Source organism: Pangasianodon hypophthalmus, chromosome 7, assembly GCF_027358585.1.
Source record: "Pangasianodon hypophthalmus isolate fPanHyp1 chromosome 7, fPanHyp1.pri, whole genome shotgun sequence".
Taxonomy (NCBI): domain Eukaryota; kingdom Metazoa; phylum Chordata; class Actinopteri; order Siluriformes; family Pangasiidae; genus Pangasianodon; species Pangasianodon hypophthalmus.
In genome coordinates this window covers 30294216-30312615 of record NC_069716.1, presented here as the reverse complement: position 1 = coordinate 30312615, position 18400 = coordinate 30294216, and the positions used below count along the sequence as shown (strand labels likewise).

At 39.9% G+C, this 18400-nt stretch overlaps 2 protein-coding genes across 4 annotated transcripts in view; one reads left to right on the top strand and one right to left on the bottom strand.

Annotated features, from left to right (window-relative positions):
• Positions 1 to 4608, bottom strand: part of LOC113524732 (receptor-type tyrosine-protein phosphatase beta) — a 59443-nt gene extending 54835 nt beyond the window's left edge. The window contains exon 1 of the mRNA XM_053235291.1: positions 4473 to 4608. Coding sequence (XP_053091266.1) covers positions 4473 to 4530 — 58 coding nt within the window. The 5' untranslated portion in view covers positions 4531 to 4608. The remainder of the gene's footprint in view (positions 1 to 4472) is intronic.
• A 7579-nt stretch (positions 4609 to 12187) lies between these two features.
• Positions 12188 to 18400, top strand: part of zgc:113516 (uncharacterized protein LOC541449 homolog) — a 7978-nt gene continuing 1765 nt past the window's right edge. For 2 of the 3 annotated variants that reach the window (XM_034305838.2, XM_026911061.3), the window contains exons 1-4: positions 12188 to 12463; positions 14937 to 15193; positions 16937 to 17083; positions 17834 to 17976. In XM_034305838.2, coding sequence (XP_034161729.2) covers positions 12323 to 12463; positions 14937 to 15193; positions 16937 to 17083; positions 17834 to 17976 — 688 coding nt within the window. In that variant the 5' untranslated portion in view covers positions 12188 to 12322. Of the gene's footprint in view, positions 12464 to 14280; positions 14427 to 14936; positions 15194 to 16936; positions 17084 to 17833; positions 17977 to 18400 lie in introns of all 3 variants that reach the window. The other variant, XM_053235215.1, reaches the window with a different exon arrangement.

Sequence of the window (18400 nt, the reverse complement as noted above, 5' to 3'; positions counted from 1 at the left end):
CACAACTGACCACATTAACACACTGGCCACATTAACACACCTGACCACATTACACAACTGACCACATTACATCCTGACCACATTAACACATCTGACCACATTACATCCTGTCCACATTAACACAACTGGCCACATTACACAACTGTCCACATTAACACAACTGGCCACATTACACAACTGTCCACATTAACACACCTGGCCACATTAACACACCCGACCACATTAACACACCCGGCCACATTAACACAACTGGCCACATTACACAACTGGCCACATTAACACACCTGACCACATTACACAACTGACCACATTACATCCTGACCACATTAACACACCTGACCACATTACACAACTGACCACATTAACACACCTGACCACATTACACAACTGACCACATTAACACACTGGACACATTAACACACCTGACCACATTACACAACTGACCACATTACACAACTGACCACATTAACACACCTGACCACATTACACAACTGACCACATTACATCCTGACCACATTAACACACCTGACCACATTACACAACTGACCACATTAACACACCTGACCACATTACACAACTGACCACATTACACAACTGTCCACATTAACACACCTGACCACATTACACAACTGGCCACATTAACACAACTGGCCACATTAACACACCTGACCACATTACACAACTGACCACATTAACACACCTGGCCACATTACACAACTGTCCACATTAACACACCTGGCCACATTACACACCTGACCACATTACACAACTGTCCACATTAACACACCTGACCACATTACACAACTGGCCACATTAACACAACTGGCCACATTAACACACCTGACCACATTACACAACTGACCACATTAACACACCTGACCACATTACACAACTGACCACATTAACACACCTGACCACATTAACACACCTGACCACATTACACACCTGACCACATTACATCCTGACCACATTACATCCTGACCACATTAACACACCTGACCACATTACATCCTGTCCACATTAACACAACTGGCCACATTACACAACTGTCCACATTAACACAACTGGCCACATTACACAACTGACCACATTACACAACTGTCCACATTAACACACCTGGCCACATTAACACACCCAGCCACATTAACACACCTGACCACATTAACACAACTGACCACATTAACACAACTGACCACATTAACACACCCAGCCACATTAACACAACTGGCCACATTACACAACTGACCACATTAACACACCTGGCCACATTAACACACCCGACCACATTAACACAACTGGCCACATTACACAACTGACCACATTAACACACCTGGCCACATTAACACACCCGACCACATTAACACACCTGGCCACATTAACACACCCGACCACATTAACACACCCAGCCACATTAACACACCTGGCCACATTAACACACCCAGCCACATTAACACAACTGGCCACATTACACAACTGGCCACATTAACACACCTGACCACATTACACAACTGACCACATTACATCCTGACCACATTAACACACCTGACCACATTACACAACTGACCACATTAACACACCTGACCACATTACACAACTGACCACATTAACACACTGGCCACATTAACACACCTGACCACATTACACAACTGACCACATTACACACCTGACCACATTAACACACCTGACCACATTACACAACTGTCCACATTAACACACCTGACCACATTACACAACTGGCCACATTAACACAACTGGCCACATTAACACACCTGACCACATTACACAACTGACCACATTAACACACCTGGCCACATTACACAACTGGCCACATTAACACACCTGGCCACATTACACAACTGACCACATTAACACACCTGGCCACATTAACACACCTGACCACATTACACAACTGACCACATTAACACACCTGACCACATTACACAACTGACCACATTACACACCTGACCACATTACACACCTGACCACATTAACACACCTGGCCACATTACACAACTGACCACATTAACACAACTGACCACATTAACACACCTGGCCACATTAACACACCTGACCACATTACACAACTGACCACATTAACACAACTGACCACATTACACAACTGGCCACATTAACACAACTGGCCACATTACACAACTGACCACATTAACACACCTGACCACATTAACACACCTGGCCACATTAATACAACTGACCACATTAACACACCTGGCCACATTACACAACTGACCACATTAACACAACTGACCACATTAATACAACTGACCACATTAACACACCTGACCACATTACACACCTGGCCACATTACATCCTGGCCACATTACACAACTGTCCACATTACACAACTGGCCACATTACACAACTGACCACATTAACACAACTGACCACATTAACACACCTGGCCACATTAACACACCTGACCACATTACACAACTGACCACATTAACACACCTGGCCACATTAACACACCTGGCCACATTAACACAACTGACCACATTACACAACTGACCACATTAACACAACTGACCACATTAATACAACTGACCACATTAACACACTGGCCACATTAACACACCTGGCCACATTAACACAACTGGCCACATTACACAACTGGCCACATTAACACACCTGGCCACATTAACACAACTGGCCACATTAACACACCTGGCCACATTACACACCTGGCCACATTACATCCTGGCCACATTACACAACTGTCCACATTACACAACTGGCCACATTAACACACCTGGCCACATTAACACAACTGGCCACATTAACACACCTGGCCACATTAACACACCTGGCCACATTACATCCTGGCTACATTAACACACAGTTAATGTACCACAGTGAATAACCTCATCAGTACGTTGCTGAAAGTAGACACCTGCTTAATGGGTGTAAATCATTAAATTAACACCATGATCACATATACAGCATCTGCCAGAATTATTGGCACCCTTCATAAAAATGAGCAATACTGATTGTATATAAAATAAGCATTTTGCAAAATTTCACCATCGCACCATCACAATTTCCTCTCAAAAAATATGAGAAACTATTTGTCTTTTTTCTAACACATGTATATAACATGTATTTACACATAAATAACACATTTTTACATGTGTCTAACACATACTTACATACAGACTACACACTGAACTGTGAAATTATTCAGAATAATAAAGACACTAAAACAAAGATTTCAGGTCTCTAATCCCTGTGGTGCGACTCCTCGACCTCACGTCTTCAGCACACTTTGGCTTCTATTTTTCACCTGCTGACGTGAATGTAGTGAACGTTTAACACTAACGTTTATCGTTTAACACTGTGCGTGATTTTACTTGAATGATTCCTCTCATAAGTTTGAGGAACAAAAATATACCTGTATAACATTTATTTTTTATCAGTGATAGGGACTAATAAAGTGTTAATTCAGGAGCAGAGAGATACACAAGCAATCAAAAATTAAACACAGTTATAAAAAATCATTGAAAATGATGTTAGTTTCAGAAAATGGAGCTCAGTGAAAAAACTGCAGTGTGTAAAGATTATGTGCTAATCAAACCTTTGTATTACTAATGTATAAATATGAACGAGAGATTTAAAATGTTTGTTATTAATACATCAATTATTTACAAGTTTAGGGAAAGTATAAAGAAAACTTCTACAATATACTGAATGCGATTACCTTTTTAATAATCTCTATCAGACTCACTGAGCTAATGAACAACCAACAAATGTGAAACTCAGACAACAAATCATTACTGAGTAAATGTAACACATATCTAATGTACAATTTATAAAAGTTAAAGAAAAGCATATTCTCTATAACAGAGTGAAATAAATGTGTGTTAATATTTGTGTGTTTTTGGACAGATGTGCAGTAAACATGCTCAGTTTTAACACTACACACATCCTGTAAAGGTGTTTATCATATTTCAGATTAATTTTGCTTATTAAACAAATTTGAGTGTTTCAGCACTTAGATATATTCTTTAAAATTCACTTGTATTAAAGTAACATTTTTACTTTTATTGCAATGTTGCAAAAATTTCTGTTATTTGTTTCAGCTTAGGCACTATTTTCGTTCTTAACCTGCTTTTAGTTATTTACATTTATCACTTAATTTACAATCTGAATAAATTCTTCATGAATAACTCTGTAAAACTGTTTGAATAAATTTTCTGAAACACAAATAAAACTTTTACTCAAGTGAAGAATGTTTTTCATTTATCCATAACTGTTGCTCTGCTAATCAACTTTGAAATTATTTGTAATGAACTTCACACCTGAACAAACACACACACGTTTCACACGTACATATGACTGGGAGTCTCAGACCTCCTGAGTGGATTACCATGAGTTCTGAAAGGGTTTAATGTCAGATACACACACAGTAAGAGAGTAAATGTGTATGATGATAAATAAAGGAGTGTTTAATACTCACTGTATGTGGAGAAGTTCAGCAGCATTAATAAGAAGAGCGTGGGTAAGTGTGTGTCCATGTTCGCAGCTCAGCGGACAAATGAAGGAGGAAAAGCATTGTGAGGAGGAAAGAAGTCAGAGAGCAGTGCTTCCTACTATTCTACTGCTGTGTATCCTTACACACACACACACACACACACAGATTACAGATGTGTTAACTACTGATAGTGTGTAAAGAAGGTGGATAATTTTTAATTATGTTCAATTAAAGGAGAGAAGAAGAGTTTTTGTCCCTGTGGGTTTCCTACGGGTTTTCCGGTTTCCTCAGAAAAACATGCAATACTTGAATTGTCTAAATCACACGAATGTGTGTGTTAATGTGTATGGTCATGGTGACCTGCAATTTACTGGCATCCCCTCTGGGGTGAATTCTCCCAACTTAAGCTCAATAGTTCAATTCAATTCAATTTTATTTGTAAAAACACTGTGGACACCGTCACAACACAGCATTACAGAAGTCCTGATATAAAATTTAAATTTAAATTTATCCCTTTATATATAAGCCAGAGGTGACAGTAGGACCATAAACAAGCTCCAGTTAGTCCAGAATGCAGCAGCGAGAGTCCTTACTGGAACCAGAAGATATGACCACATCACCCCTATCTTATCCACACTGCATTGGCTCCCAGTCACATTTCACACTGATTATAAAATACTACTATTGACCTATAAAGCACTAAATGGTCTCGCGCCACAGTACCTGAATGAACTTTTGGTCTTTTATGATCCGCCACGCCTACTCAGATCAAAAGGTGCAGGCTATTTGTTGATACCTGGAATAGTGAAGGCTTTAGCAGGCGGTAGAGCTTTCTCTTACTCTTTGTCTCTCTCAGTTTCTCAAATTCAATTTTAAAAGTGGCTTCATTGACATGATAAATATTAACATTTGTATCGCCAAAGTTTGGATTCAGATTTTGAGAACATTTCAAAAAAATAACAACAGATATAAATAAATAAAAATATGTACATTCAGTAACAATCAAAAAGATGAAACATTGGCAATGAACTCAGATTCTGTGAGCATTGAGAATAAAACAGTACAAAAAATTTAATTCTGTGTGTGTGTGTGTGTGTGTGTGTGTTGTGTTCTGCACTGAGAGAGGAAGACTGGAATGGGAGGAGCTTATGGGGACAGGAAATACACTCCTGTTCTGCTGTGTCTTGCTCACTGCCCTCTGACCTGGTCTAATGAATTTATTTTTGTTTATGTGTGTAATGAGTAAAATCCATCACATGTTCAACTTCACCTGCAAATCACATGTTTATATTAATATGCTTTTAATAATTTGTTATCGTTTCTATAGTAACAGCTCATTCACAGTGACGAGTACAGCAGACGCTCCACAAAAACATATATGTGTTTATGTAACATGTATGGAAGGAGTCTCCAGTGTCAGCGCTTTGTAACAGTCAGAGGTAAAGCCGTAACTTTAAGTTTTCCAACATCTTCAGGACAGAGGAGTTTACGCTTCTTTGCGGTTTCTCGAGTAGCTGTGATTTTTTCTCTTATTAACTTGAAGAAAGAGAATAAAGAGAGACTGGTGAGCGAATGACTGATGATAGTTGCTATAACATAAGTGACAACAGGAACTAACTTAGGGTTAGGGTTATAGTTACATTAAATGTAACTATAAACAGATAAAAAATACAATGTGTCAAATTATTTCAAAATAAGTGTGCAAACATTTGCAGTCAGGTGTGTGTGTGTCACTGAGGTGCATTGGAGTGCAGTGGTGAACACAGACACACACACACACACACACACACACACACACACAGAGGAAAACACACCCAGCACAGGAAGGTGTGTGGTGTAACCCTACGTGCAGGAGGTCATTACAGATAGAGTGTGTGCAGCCCTGAAACTCAGTGAACACTGAGGCTCTGTGTGCGTGTGTGTGTGTGTGTGTGTGTGTGTGTGTACTACATAGTGCATGATGTAGTGAATAAGGTGTAATTTGCAGCATCAGAGTAAATCCATCTGTATGATTTTAGAGCAAGCCATGACCTTTGACCTTCACCATCGGAGGTGTAATAAAGTGTTTCCTGTCGGGTGTGTTTGGCTCGTCTCGGTCTGATCCAATTCCCACTGCACACACGGGAAAACACTCCTCCTTATCCGTAATAATCCGAGCTCTGACAGGAGCTAATGAACTTTAAAACACGACTATAAAACCCTTCCTTCTTGCAGCCTTCATCACCTGGTCCAGTGCTCTGAGTTTTGACTCAATGATAACTCAGTGATAACTGGATCCATTCCCAATGCAAGAGCGTCAGGAAGCCACTTCCTGAGAAACGACAGTGTGTCTCTGTGCTCGGATCCTTTGTGCAGTCTGACTAGTCTCAGGTTTGATCTGCTTTGACCATCGAACCATGATTTTGCCCTGAGTGGCTGAAGCATCACTCACCGTTGATGTGATACGGTCTTCCACTGCACTAATGTGGGATTCCACTGTAGTGACGCTTTCTGAGAATTCACCAATTGTTTATTTTCTTTCTTGATTTGAAGTAATTCACTCATGGAATTGTGTGGAAAAGTCCCTTCTTAATGCTTGGATAGCAAAGAGATTCTCATCTTCACTACCTTGTATTAATGTCTGCTCCATGCTAGCATCAGAGACTTTGTGAGCAAATTCTGCTTTTTATTAAATTTTTATTTTTCACCTGGCCTTTCATGTGTCTAATGTGTGGTCATGTTAATGAATGGGATAAAATATATTAAATTCATCTGAGCTCAAAAGCTGTGTGTCTGTGCAGTTGGACGTCGTAACTGGAGCCTCCCAGTGTGTTAATCATTAATGAATAAACAAACCAGGGTTCATTACTACATCAACACTCTTAATGCTAATTAAACAATAAATATGGGGGGGTTTTCAGAGCCTTTGGTCTTGACTTGTGTTGTAAGTTAATAAATTTAGGCCTTGAACTGTATTGTGATATTGTTACACCCCTTGTACAAAATAAAAAAAAAATTTAATTACAAAAAAATATACATTAAAGAATCCAGAAATGTGTAAATCGCATCAGATTTCAGCTACATGTTTAAATTAAGGATTAAATGTAAATAAAGCCCCAACACACAGACACACAGACACCTGCTGCAGAAAGATTAATGATACTCAATTCTGCAGAAAAATAGTGAATCTGGAAACCCTGCAGCTTTCTGACGTTTTACCCACATTAGTCAGTTTTATCTCGTGGTGAAGATGAAATATTTCCTAACTCTAACTCATTCACAGGATTTAGAAAATAAAATCATTCCATTTCTGAAGTACAGAATTACTTCTGAGTTTTCAGTCTTTCAGAATGAGAAAAGGAGCAAACTTTTTTTTGCAGAAGCTCCACAACATTACGTGTAACTATAAATGGATAATTATTAAATATGTATAGTTCTTATATACATATATATATATATATATATATACTATATTGGCAAAAGTTTTGGGACGTCTGCCTTTACATGCACATGAACTTTAATGACATTCCATTCTTAATCCGTAGGGTTTAATATGGAGTTGTCCCTTTGCAGCTATAACAGCTTCAACTCTTCTGGGAAGCTTTCCACAAGGTTTAGGAGTGTGTTTATGGAATTCTTGACCATTCTTCTAGAAGTGCATTTGTGAGGTCAGGCACTGATGTTGGTCGAGAAGGCCTGGCTCGCAGTCTCCGCTCTAATTCATCCCGAAAGTGTTATATCAGGTTCAGGTCAGGACTCTGTGCAGGCCAGTCAAGTTCCTCCACATCAAACTCATTCATCCATGTCTTCATGGACCTTGCTTTGTGCACTGGTGCGCAGTCAAGTTGGAACAGGAAGGGACCATCCCCAAACTGTTTCCACAAAGTTGGGAGCATGAAATTGTCCAAAATGTCTTGGTATGCTGAAGCATTAAGAGTTTCTTTCACTGGAACTAATGGGCCAAGCCCAACCCCTGAAAAACAACCCCACACCATAATTCCTCCTCCACCAAACTTTACACTCGGCACCATGCAGTCAGGCAAGTACCGTTCTCCTGGCAACCTCCAAACCCAGACTCGTCCATCGGATCACCAGACAGAGAAGCGTGATTCATCACTCCAGAGAACACGTCTCCGCTGCTCTAGAGTCCAGTGGAGGCGCTTTACACCACTGCATCCGACGCTTTGCATTGCACTTGGTGATGTAAGGCTTGGATGCAGCTGCTCGGCCATGGAAACCCATTCCATGAAGCTCTCTACGCACTGTTCTTCAGCTAATCTGAAGGCCACACGAAGTTTGGAGGTCTGTAGCTATTGAGTTCTGCGCACTGCGCGCCTCAGCATGCGCTGACCCCGCTCTGTGATTTTACGTGGCCGACCACTTCGTGGCCGAGTTGCTGTTGTTCCCAATTGCTTCTGCTTTGTTATAATACCACTAACAGCTGACCGTGGAATATTTAGTAGCGAGGAAATTTCACTAATGGATTTGTTTCACAGGTGGCAACCTATCACGCTACCATGCTTGAATTCACAGAGCTCCTGAGAGCGGCCCATTCTTTCACAAATGTTTGTAGAAGCAGTCTGCATGCCTACGTACTTGATTTTATACACCTGTGGCCATGGAAGTGATTGGAAGACCCGAATTCAATGATTTGTAGTGGTGTCCCAAAACTTTTGGCAATATAGTGTATATATATATATATATATATATATATATATATATATATATATATATATATATATATATATATATATTTTTTTTTTTTTTAACTCCACTTCATCACACCACCCCATCACTCACACACACACACACAGTGAAAGGTTTAGTACGAGGGTGGATGTGTTCAGTCAGTGAGAGGAAGCGCCACCCAGTGCAGTGTTAAAGCTCCACACCTGAGAGATGAAAGATTCCTGAAAACCTTTAACACCTTCAACACATCCTACTTTATTTAGCTCACACCAGAACGTTATCTTTATAATTCACTATTATATGTAATATAATCTCAGGAATATACAGTATTTATGAGTAAACTGTAGGAGTGTGTGTGTGTGTGTGTGTTAATATTGGTGCATTAGATAAAACATGCCATTGTCTACAGAAATTAATTACAGAAAAATAAAGTGAAAATAATTCCTAAAGCTGCTGTTGCACATGAACACTAGATGGCAATAAAACCTAACAATTATAATGATTAAGATAATGAGTGTATTTCCATATTTATATCTTAATATCTCACATTTCACACTTCAGTTTTTTTTATATAAATAATAAAAAACACAGATTATTAACTCAACAGATTTCATAATAAAATAGAGACAAACTAAGATTTCCACACCTAAAGCACTGGCTTAATATAAACTACAAACCCGTTCCCATTAGAGAGTGTTTTTAATGAGCAAGATAAATGATTACTCAGGAGACATGTTCCATGGTACATGAAAAAAATAGTGTTCGGGACTCAGACACAGTCTCAGTGTTTAAGTCTCGGCTGAAAACATATTTGTTTAGTCAAGCCTTTAGTGAATAGTTTTCTTAGGTACAGGAGCAGGTCTGGAGGGTTTCACAGGCATAGAGTGTTGTGGTGAACTGGGATGTTTGGATGCTGTCGCCCCCCCACTCTCACACGTTCACTCAGGTTTGTCGACGGTGGAGTGGCTGCTGCTTTATGTCCCAGGACTCCCTCATGTCTGTGTTAGCTTCTGGCTCTCCCTTTTAGTTATGCTGTCATAGCTAGTCTTGCCGGAGTCCCTGATTGCACTCTGCACGCAAAGTACATTGTCCTTAACCATTACAGGACAAAAAGCTTACCTAACAATCTCTCCCTCTCTCTCCATCTCCATCTCCATCTCTCTCTCTCTCTCTCTCTCTGTCTGTCAAGCTACACATGATATTCCTGAGATGCCAGTGATCCTGACCCCTTCAGCTCTCCGGACCTGCCATGAAGATGGCTTTGGACTTGCTATGATAGCTTTAGGACTGCAATTCCCATGAACAGTTTTGCACTCAAGTCTCCATCAGTGAACAGTTCATAACTTCAACAAAATAGTCTTCACGTGTAAACTATAATGAATTTTCATGATTGCACAACTGCACTATTTGTCCATGTAGTACACAGTTATAGAAGGGAATGATTTATAATCGCACTATCCGGTGTCACTGAGATGAGGATGGTTTCCCTTTTGAGTCTGGTTCCTCTCAAGGTTTCTTCCTCATGTTGTCTCAGGAGTTTTTCCTCACCACCATCACCACTGACTCGCTCTTTATGGATAAATTTATAAAATTAAAATTTATATCCTGAATGTATTTATTTCTGTAAAGCTGCTTTGTGACAATGTACATTGTTAAAAGTGTTATACAAATTGAATTGAATTGTTACATCTAATGTTTTGGAAATTTTTTGTACCCTTCTCCTGATCGATACCTGTGAGATCCTGTACATGCTTTGTAAGCTCTTTGAGGAACATGGTTTCAGCAGTCTTCACCAAAAAGATGTGAAGAAACTCCTACAGAGACAGCTGGACTTTATTCAGGGTTAATCAGAATAAATTCATTGATGACAGCTGTATGATAATTACTCTTGAACATGAGCTTGAATGTGATTGGTTCATTCTGAACACAGCCACACCCCAATTATAAAAGGGTGTGTATACTTATGCAACCAGGCTCTTGTAACTTTTTTCTATTTCTCCCTAAAATGGTTCTGTTTATTTTTTACTTAATTTTTATACGTTGTAATTTCACATTTAGAGTGGAAAAAGTTCTGACATGATTTATCTTAGTTTAATTTTTTTCATCACAAAAACCTGCCATTTTAACAGAGGTGTGTAAACTTTTTATATGCGCTGTATCGTTCATTATGAAATCTGGTACTTTTCATTACTAAACATGGCGAGTCAGATCAATCTGAAATTTGTTGTGGTTCAGCTATATGCTAATCTGTAAGTGGTTTTTTGATGGTGACCTAATTAATTAAAAAATATGGCCGCCATCAGCCAATCAGCTTTGATCAGGCATTTGAGAGAGTTAACACTGAGCTCTCATCATGAAACTTGAAAAGTAGGTTCAGGTAGTGACCCACTAGTAACTAAAATAATTATTAAAAACATGTTGATATTTATAAACAATATGGCCACCACACGTCACTCAATTCTAAGGAGGCGGAGCTGCTTTACACGAATAGCTGTAATTCATAATCGTTCATATGGATTTGAACCAAACTGGAAATATTTGTTCAGTACAAGGTTCTGAGGACATCTGCAAAGGTTGGGGCGTGGCCATACATAGGGGCAGAGTTTAAGTCTAAATAGCTGTTTAATTAGCTTAAGGCTAATTAAGCTGAAATTTGGTGCATCGATCTGCTTTCAACTGGCATTTTGAAGAAATAGCACTGAGCTATCATCACAAAACATGAAAGTATGTTCATGTCTCTTTATGGTTCTATGTTCCTTGGCAAGAACCAGAGATCCACTGGGGGGGTGCTATTTGCACATTATTATTATTATTATTATAATTGTTGTTGTTATTATTATTATTATTATTATTATTATTATTATTATTATTCAGCGCATCTGTGTGTTCAGTTAGGGCTTTGGATCCAGGCTGTGGATAAAATTGTCTGTCCTGAATGAATATTTTACCTTTTTCTCAACTCAGAGTTAATATATAACTCCCACAAACAAGTCCCAAGATGCCCAAACGGACATTGCACTTTGACAAACACCCCCTGTCCCAGTCCTGCTGAGTCACTTCTTATATGTTTAGAGGCTTAGAGATCAAGGACATGGTATATGTCCACCTGAAGATCTCAGTGACAAAACACTTTCCAGTAAACACTTTCTGACTGAACAGAAGGAGGAATGGATCTTCTCTCAAATGACCAGACAGATGAACCTTTGCATCTTGAGGTGTGTTTGGACGAGCTTTCGCCTCACACCGGCATCATCGAGCTGCTCAAAACCCTGAGACCACAGTGGAGAGCTGAGGATATCCAGCTAAAGGTTAGCTAGCAAGTTAGCACAATGCTGAGTATGAATGTTCTGTATGATACCTATTTAGATTTAAACTCAGTAAGTTTATTTATTGTTTATTTATTTATAATGCAAATAACTGAGTGAGGTGGAGAATCCAAAAGCTGGACAAAATCAAAAGCAATAAGTGACCTGAATATGACTACACCATGTAAGAAAGAAGTTGATGTTAAAATCTTAAAAGAGCATGTGCATTATTATTCATCTTGCATGAACCTCGCAGTTGCAAGCAACTCATCTTGCTTGTGATGTTCCCTGTACTTCTAAAGCTAGCTAGCTAGCTACAGTACAGGTGTTTTATTTTGCTCAGGAGAAAGGCACAATCCTTTTGTGGAGTTAGTAACTCAGCTTGTACAATTTTTATTTTTACACACACAGACCTTTTAATACCGTTGGGCCTAAAATGGAATCAAACTACATGTTAAAGTGGATGACTGTGAAGAAGCAAAGCAAAATATCTGATATGCCTTTAAAGGAAAGGAAACAATTAACATTCACTAGCTAACTAACAGTAAACAGTACAAATCTAACAATAATTGTTTATCATGGTAAATTGTTATTTATCATTCTAGTTGTGGTTTAAAGCTGACCACAGAAAATACTTTTTCTGATTGGCTGGCAGGTTGATTAGTTGTCTGCTTGTGCATAATCCTGCAGTACCTCACACAAAAAATGTGGGGGCCTTTTCCAAATCCACAAAACACATGTAGATATGATTAGCGTACTCCCATGACCCCTCACAAAGCTGTGCAAGAATAAAGAGCTGGTCCATTGTTCCACATGCTGGGTGGAACCCACAATGTTCCTCCTGAATCCTAGGTTCAAATATTCAATGGGGTCTCCTCTCCAGAATCCTGGCAAAGCCTTTTCCTATGAGTGTGATTCCCCTGTAATTGGAACTCCCAGTTTAAAAAAAGGGGGGACCACCATCCCAGTCTTTGAGTCCAAGGGCACTACCCCAGATCTCCATGCAACATTGAGGAGTAGTGTTAACCACACGACTCCAACCTTGCCCGGTGCCTTTAACATCTCTGCCATAATCTCATCTCTTCTTATAAGGTTTTCTGACCACCATAACCTCACCCATAGAGATGGACTCCAAAACAACAGAGATTTCAGGCACTGCCTCCTGAACAGCCACTATGTTAAAGAGTTCCTCTTCCTAGGTCAACACTTCTCTGCAGAGCTTTTGTATGGTCCCATCTCCCCTTACTGAGGCATTGACCAGATTGCCAGAACATCTTTGGGGCCTCCCCAAACTCCTCCCATGACCAAAATTTTCACTTCTGGAACAGCTTTTGCTACAGCTCCCCCAACTCTCCTATACCTCTCAAAGAATCAAGAGAGCCCTTAATAAGCATTACTTGGAAGGTCTCCTTCTTCAGCTTGACAACTTCCCTCAACTCTGTTGTCAACCAGCACATCCTAGAGTTAAATATGAGGGGCACTGATATCCTTCTGTCCACAATTAGGAAAAATTCCAGCTGTGAGTATTCCAACACCTGCCTAAGGCTCCTATGGGAACTCTAGAGCAGGAAGAGACTAACCAATCCAGATCAAGAAGTCTGGTACCAGAGCCCTTACTGTGTGTGGCTGTAAGGCCGACTATATCTAATCCAGACCTTTCAATCTCACATACTAAGTCAGGCTCTTTCCCTGCCAGTGAAATGACAGTCCATAGTCCCAAAATCAGTATCCATTACAAGGGCATAGTATGTCTAAGTCTGTCCATCACATGTCTGCTGCCTGACTGGTATTGCACCTGACCCCCTAACTTCATCTTGCAGGTGCTGAGTCCACAACAGGCCTCCAAGTCACCATTTAAGCCTGATTCTGACCGGGATTACATGGGTGAACCGGTCACCGAGCATTTCACCTGCAGATAACACCCCCTGGCTGGCTCCAGGGGAGGATCCTACTAATCCTAATCCAGGCAGGGTACACTTAGTCTTTTTTGTGCCTTACATGAGGGTGTTTAGGATCACATTGACGCTCAGATCTGTTCACCAAGAATGGCTCTACTGGGAGCGTTAAGCACCCAGTGAGACAGCCCTGATATGTAAACCCCTTCACCACGACAAGGTCTAATATCAGATAAATTGTGCAGGTGTGTGATGGTAGGTAATGGTGTGTGATGGTGTGTGGTGGGTAAAAGTGTGTTTAATGGTGTCCGATGGTTTAATGGTGTGTAATGGAGTGTGACAGTGTTTGATGGTGTGTCGTTTGTAAAGGTGTGTGCAATGTTGGGTGATGGTTTAATGGTGAGTGATGGCATGTAATGGTGTATGATGGTGTGTGGTGCTTGTAATGGTGTGTGATGGTTTAATGGTGGGTGTGATGGTGCGTGATGGTTTAAGGGTGAATGATGTGTAATGGTGTGTAATGGTGTGTTATGGTGTGTGTAATAATGTGTGATGGTGTGTGTAATCGTGTGTGTAAGCAGATGTTTACAGAGGGCATCACAAATCAGCTTCTGGGCTGCTCGGTGAGCTCGGACTCAGCCGTGGTGTTGGTGCGAGTGTACGGACGAATGACTGAGCTTTTTATTGACCGTAAGAAAGAGGTGGAGACGTTGAGGTTGTTGCACTCACATGGCTGCGGCCCAAGACTCTACTGCAGCTTCCACAACGGCATCTGCTATGAGTTCCTGAAGGGCGTTGCGCTGGACGATGTTCTGCTCCGACAGCCTTCTGTCTACAGGTAGGTGTGTGTGTGTGTGTGTGTGTGTGTAAAAGGTTACGCAGCATAAAGGAATTTTAGCGTTAATCTTTATCTGATGTCACTCGTGTTACCGAACATTTGGAGTTAATGAGTAGAATCTTTGTGCTGATTAGAAACACTCTTGAGCTATGAACACATTACGAACAAACATTAATAATATTTAATATTTTGCTGTTAATATTTAACCAAATTACAGAGCATCTTTTAAAATTTGCAACAGATTTTCTTAGGCATTAGCATTATTTTCCATTTCAGGAAGATTTTAAGGCTACCAAAACATACAAATACTAAATAAATGGCTAGTTTTCAGTCTTCAGTGAGTTTAGTTAAACGTGTATGATGTGGGTGAACATTCCTTGTCGTGTTGCTGTGGCATTGTTCTGTCTTAGGTAAGTGGGTTCTAACTCTTTTTAGTGTCGAATGCTACTCATGGTGTCATCGAGGTAGGTAGAGTATCCATCTGGTTGAGTCTGTAAATGGGCATTTCAGGTTACTCAGTCTATCTGCCTCTTACCTTTGTATCTTGCTGGAAAGTGACTGGATAAAGCAGCAAGTTCTGGATCAAAACTTTTGGTTTCTGGTGTATTCCTGTGGCGTTATGGCCACATTCTTCACTGCTGCTTAACTTCTCCATCTGAACTGCAAAGTGCAGCGTTCATCGGATGTTTACAAACTTTTCACAGTTCTGGGAATAGCATGCCTCAAGCACTATTTGCTCCATGGCTCTCACTACAAACACATCACCTACATATCAGAAACAGGTAGAATTCCCTGCATTTGGAAGCTGGATCATCATCTTTGTGTCTACAGCATGGTGTGGATTATAGTTTATTAAGACAACTGCCAAAAGCAGACTCTGGTCGCATCAATACATGCCATATCTGCCTAACTCTGCAAACAGCAAGTTTGTCTTGTTAAACATCCACTCAGTGACTAATAAGTTATAATTTGGATCACAATATTAATTTTATGTATCTGACTGAAACCTGGAAACAGCCTAATGATTTTCTTACTATTTCCTATTTCCACTCTAGCACACAAATACCTAAAACACCACAATATCACTTTCAGAAACATGTAAAACACGTGTTCTTCAGCACTGAATAATAAGCTTGAGCAGTTTACTCATCCTTCTCCCTGGTTCACTCCTGAGCTCCGCTGTATGAAAGCAGCAGGTAGCCAGCTGGAAAGCCTCAGCAGGAGGATACGTCTGACAGTGAACTTGTCTACAGAGATCATGTCACAAAGAAGCACTTCAGAAAGCAAAGATGGACTACTACTGCACTGTCATCAGCAGTGGTCAGAACAGCCCTAGAGCTCTTTTCACAACCATCAACAAACGACCCTCTGACAGTTTTCCTCTGACACATTCTTCAGAGCTCTGCTGACCTTTTTAACGACAAAATAGAAAATATTTACCTCACTGCTGTTTTCGACACACTGTGTCTACACGAAACATAATTCTACACGAAAAAGGTTGAAAACACAAAAAATGTTTGACTTGAAAAAAAGGTTGGCCTTACTGGTACTGTCCTTTCCTGGTTTAGATCACATACGCTTAGATCCTCTGACACTGCTTGCTGTCCTGTCCTAAATTAAAAGTAATAATTATTAGAAAGTAATAATGTGATAAATTATATGAAATTAAGAGTCATAATAAAAGAATATTTGTAAATTTTGATTAAACATGTTTTATGTCTGACACCTGTGTTAATGTTTCAGACTGGTGGCAGTAGAAATGGGGAAAATCCACTCGATAAAGCCGAAGTGCAGCTCGTCTGTGGAACCTGTGCTGTGGTCAAAGTTGGCTAATTACCTGAAATTACTGCAGAACTGCGATGCAGAAAATGATGATGTGCTACGGCAAGGGTAAGAAATCAAATAATCTACACACAGATGGAATTTCTCAGACAGGAAGAGACTTAAACTCTAAACTGTATGATAATGACATATAAACACTAATTAACTTGTAACTTTCCTGGTCTTTAGCCGTTTTCTTTAAAGGAAGTAAAGTTTGAAGAAGCTTTGAGTGAGCAGAGTTTAGAAAGTGTATTTTACTGCATGATGTTGGTTATAAATATTTCAGTGCATTGTGCCACAGTAGCATGCTGTTAGACTTTATAATGCAGTGTATGGGGTTTGGAAGGAGCAGATTTTGAGCACTGGGTTTGTTTTAGGCTGTTTATAAAGCATGCATGACCACCACGTCAAACTGCAATGCTGATGGGGAAGAGAGAGAGAGATGTTGGTTCTGCAGCTGATTTCTTTTCTAAAGTAAAAACTGATAAGAGACAGAGAAGGGTGTGATATTTCTGTGTTTCTCTTGAACGTGTTTGTGATGCTACTTACACAACTGCTAGCAAACATACAAAAGACATTTTGTTGTGTCAGAATGTCTTTTTTGTCTGATGTATATCTCCAGCTTTAGTCTCAGCTTCAGAGGCTCCACCCATGGCTCATGAAGTGTCTCATATCTTTTGCACACTTTTCTAGTCACAAGCGTCATAGTTTGCATTCCGATTGGCTCTACACATTTCTGTGCGTCAGATTCTGATGGATTTCAGAAGAAGTGATATAAGTCCTTTTACATGTATAACGTCAGCTCTTGATGATGTTCAGTTCACAGTTGGACATTCCCAGCATGGAGGTGTTAATCAATGAGACGGAGGAGCTGAAGAGACATTTAAACAGAGTGGAGTCTCCGATAGTGCTGTGTCACAATGACCTGCTGACCAAAAATATCATCTACAACTCAGATGAAGGTGAAATTACCTCTTCATGTGCAGTACTCAAAATACAGGCAGGAAATGTCAAACTGGGATAATCGATTTTCAAGAGACAAATACAAGAGCCAAAAAACTGAACAAACAAGGAAATAAGAAGTGAAGGTTGGACTTAAAGTTAGAAAAACACACGATAAGACTTCACAAAGATACTGTGATACAACCGGCCTTAAACAGGCAAACTAGTCAAGGAATAAACACAGAACAGGTGAACACAATAGGACAACAAATCAATGACAGGGTGGAAACAGGATTAGATCAGAAACCGTAATGTATGCTGAGAAGCACAGAGAATGCTGAGACAGGGAACATGTGACATGCACAGAATCTGTTGATAAATGAGAGTCATTAGTGCTGAAATTTCCCTAGAGGAGGAGAAGAAAACACTTTTGAATCACAATAT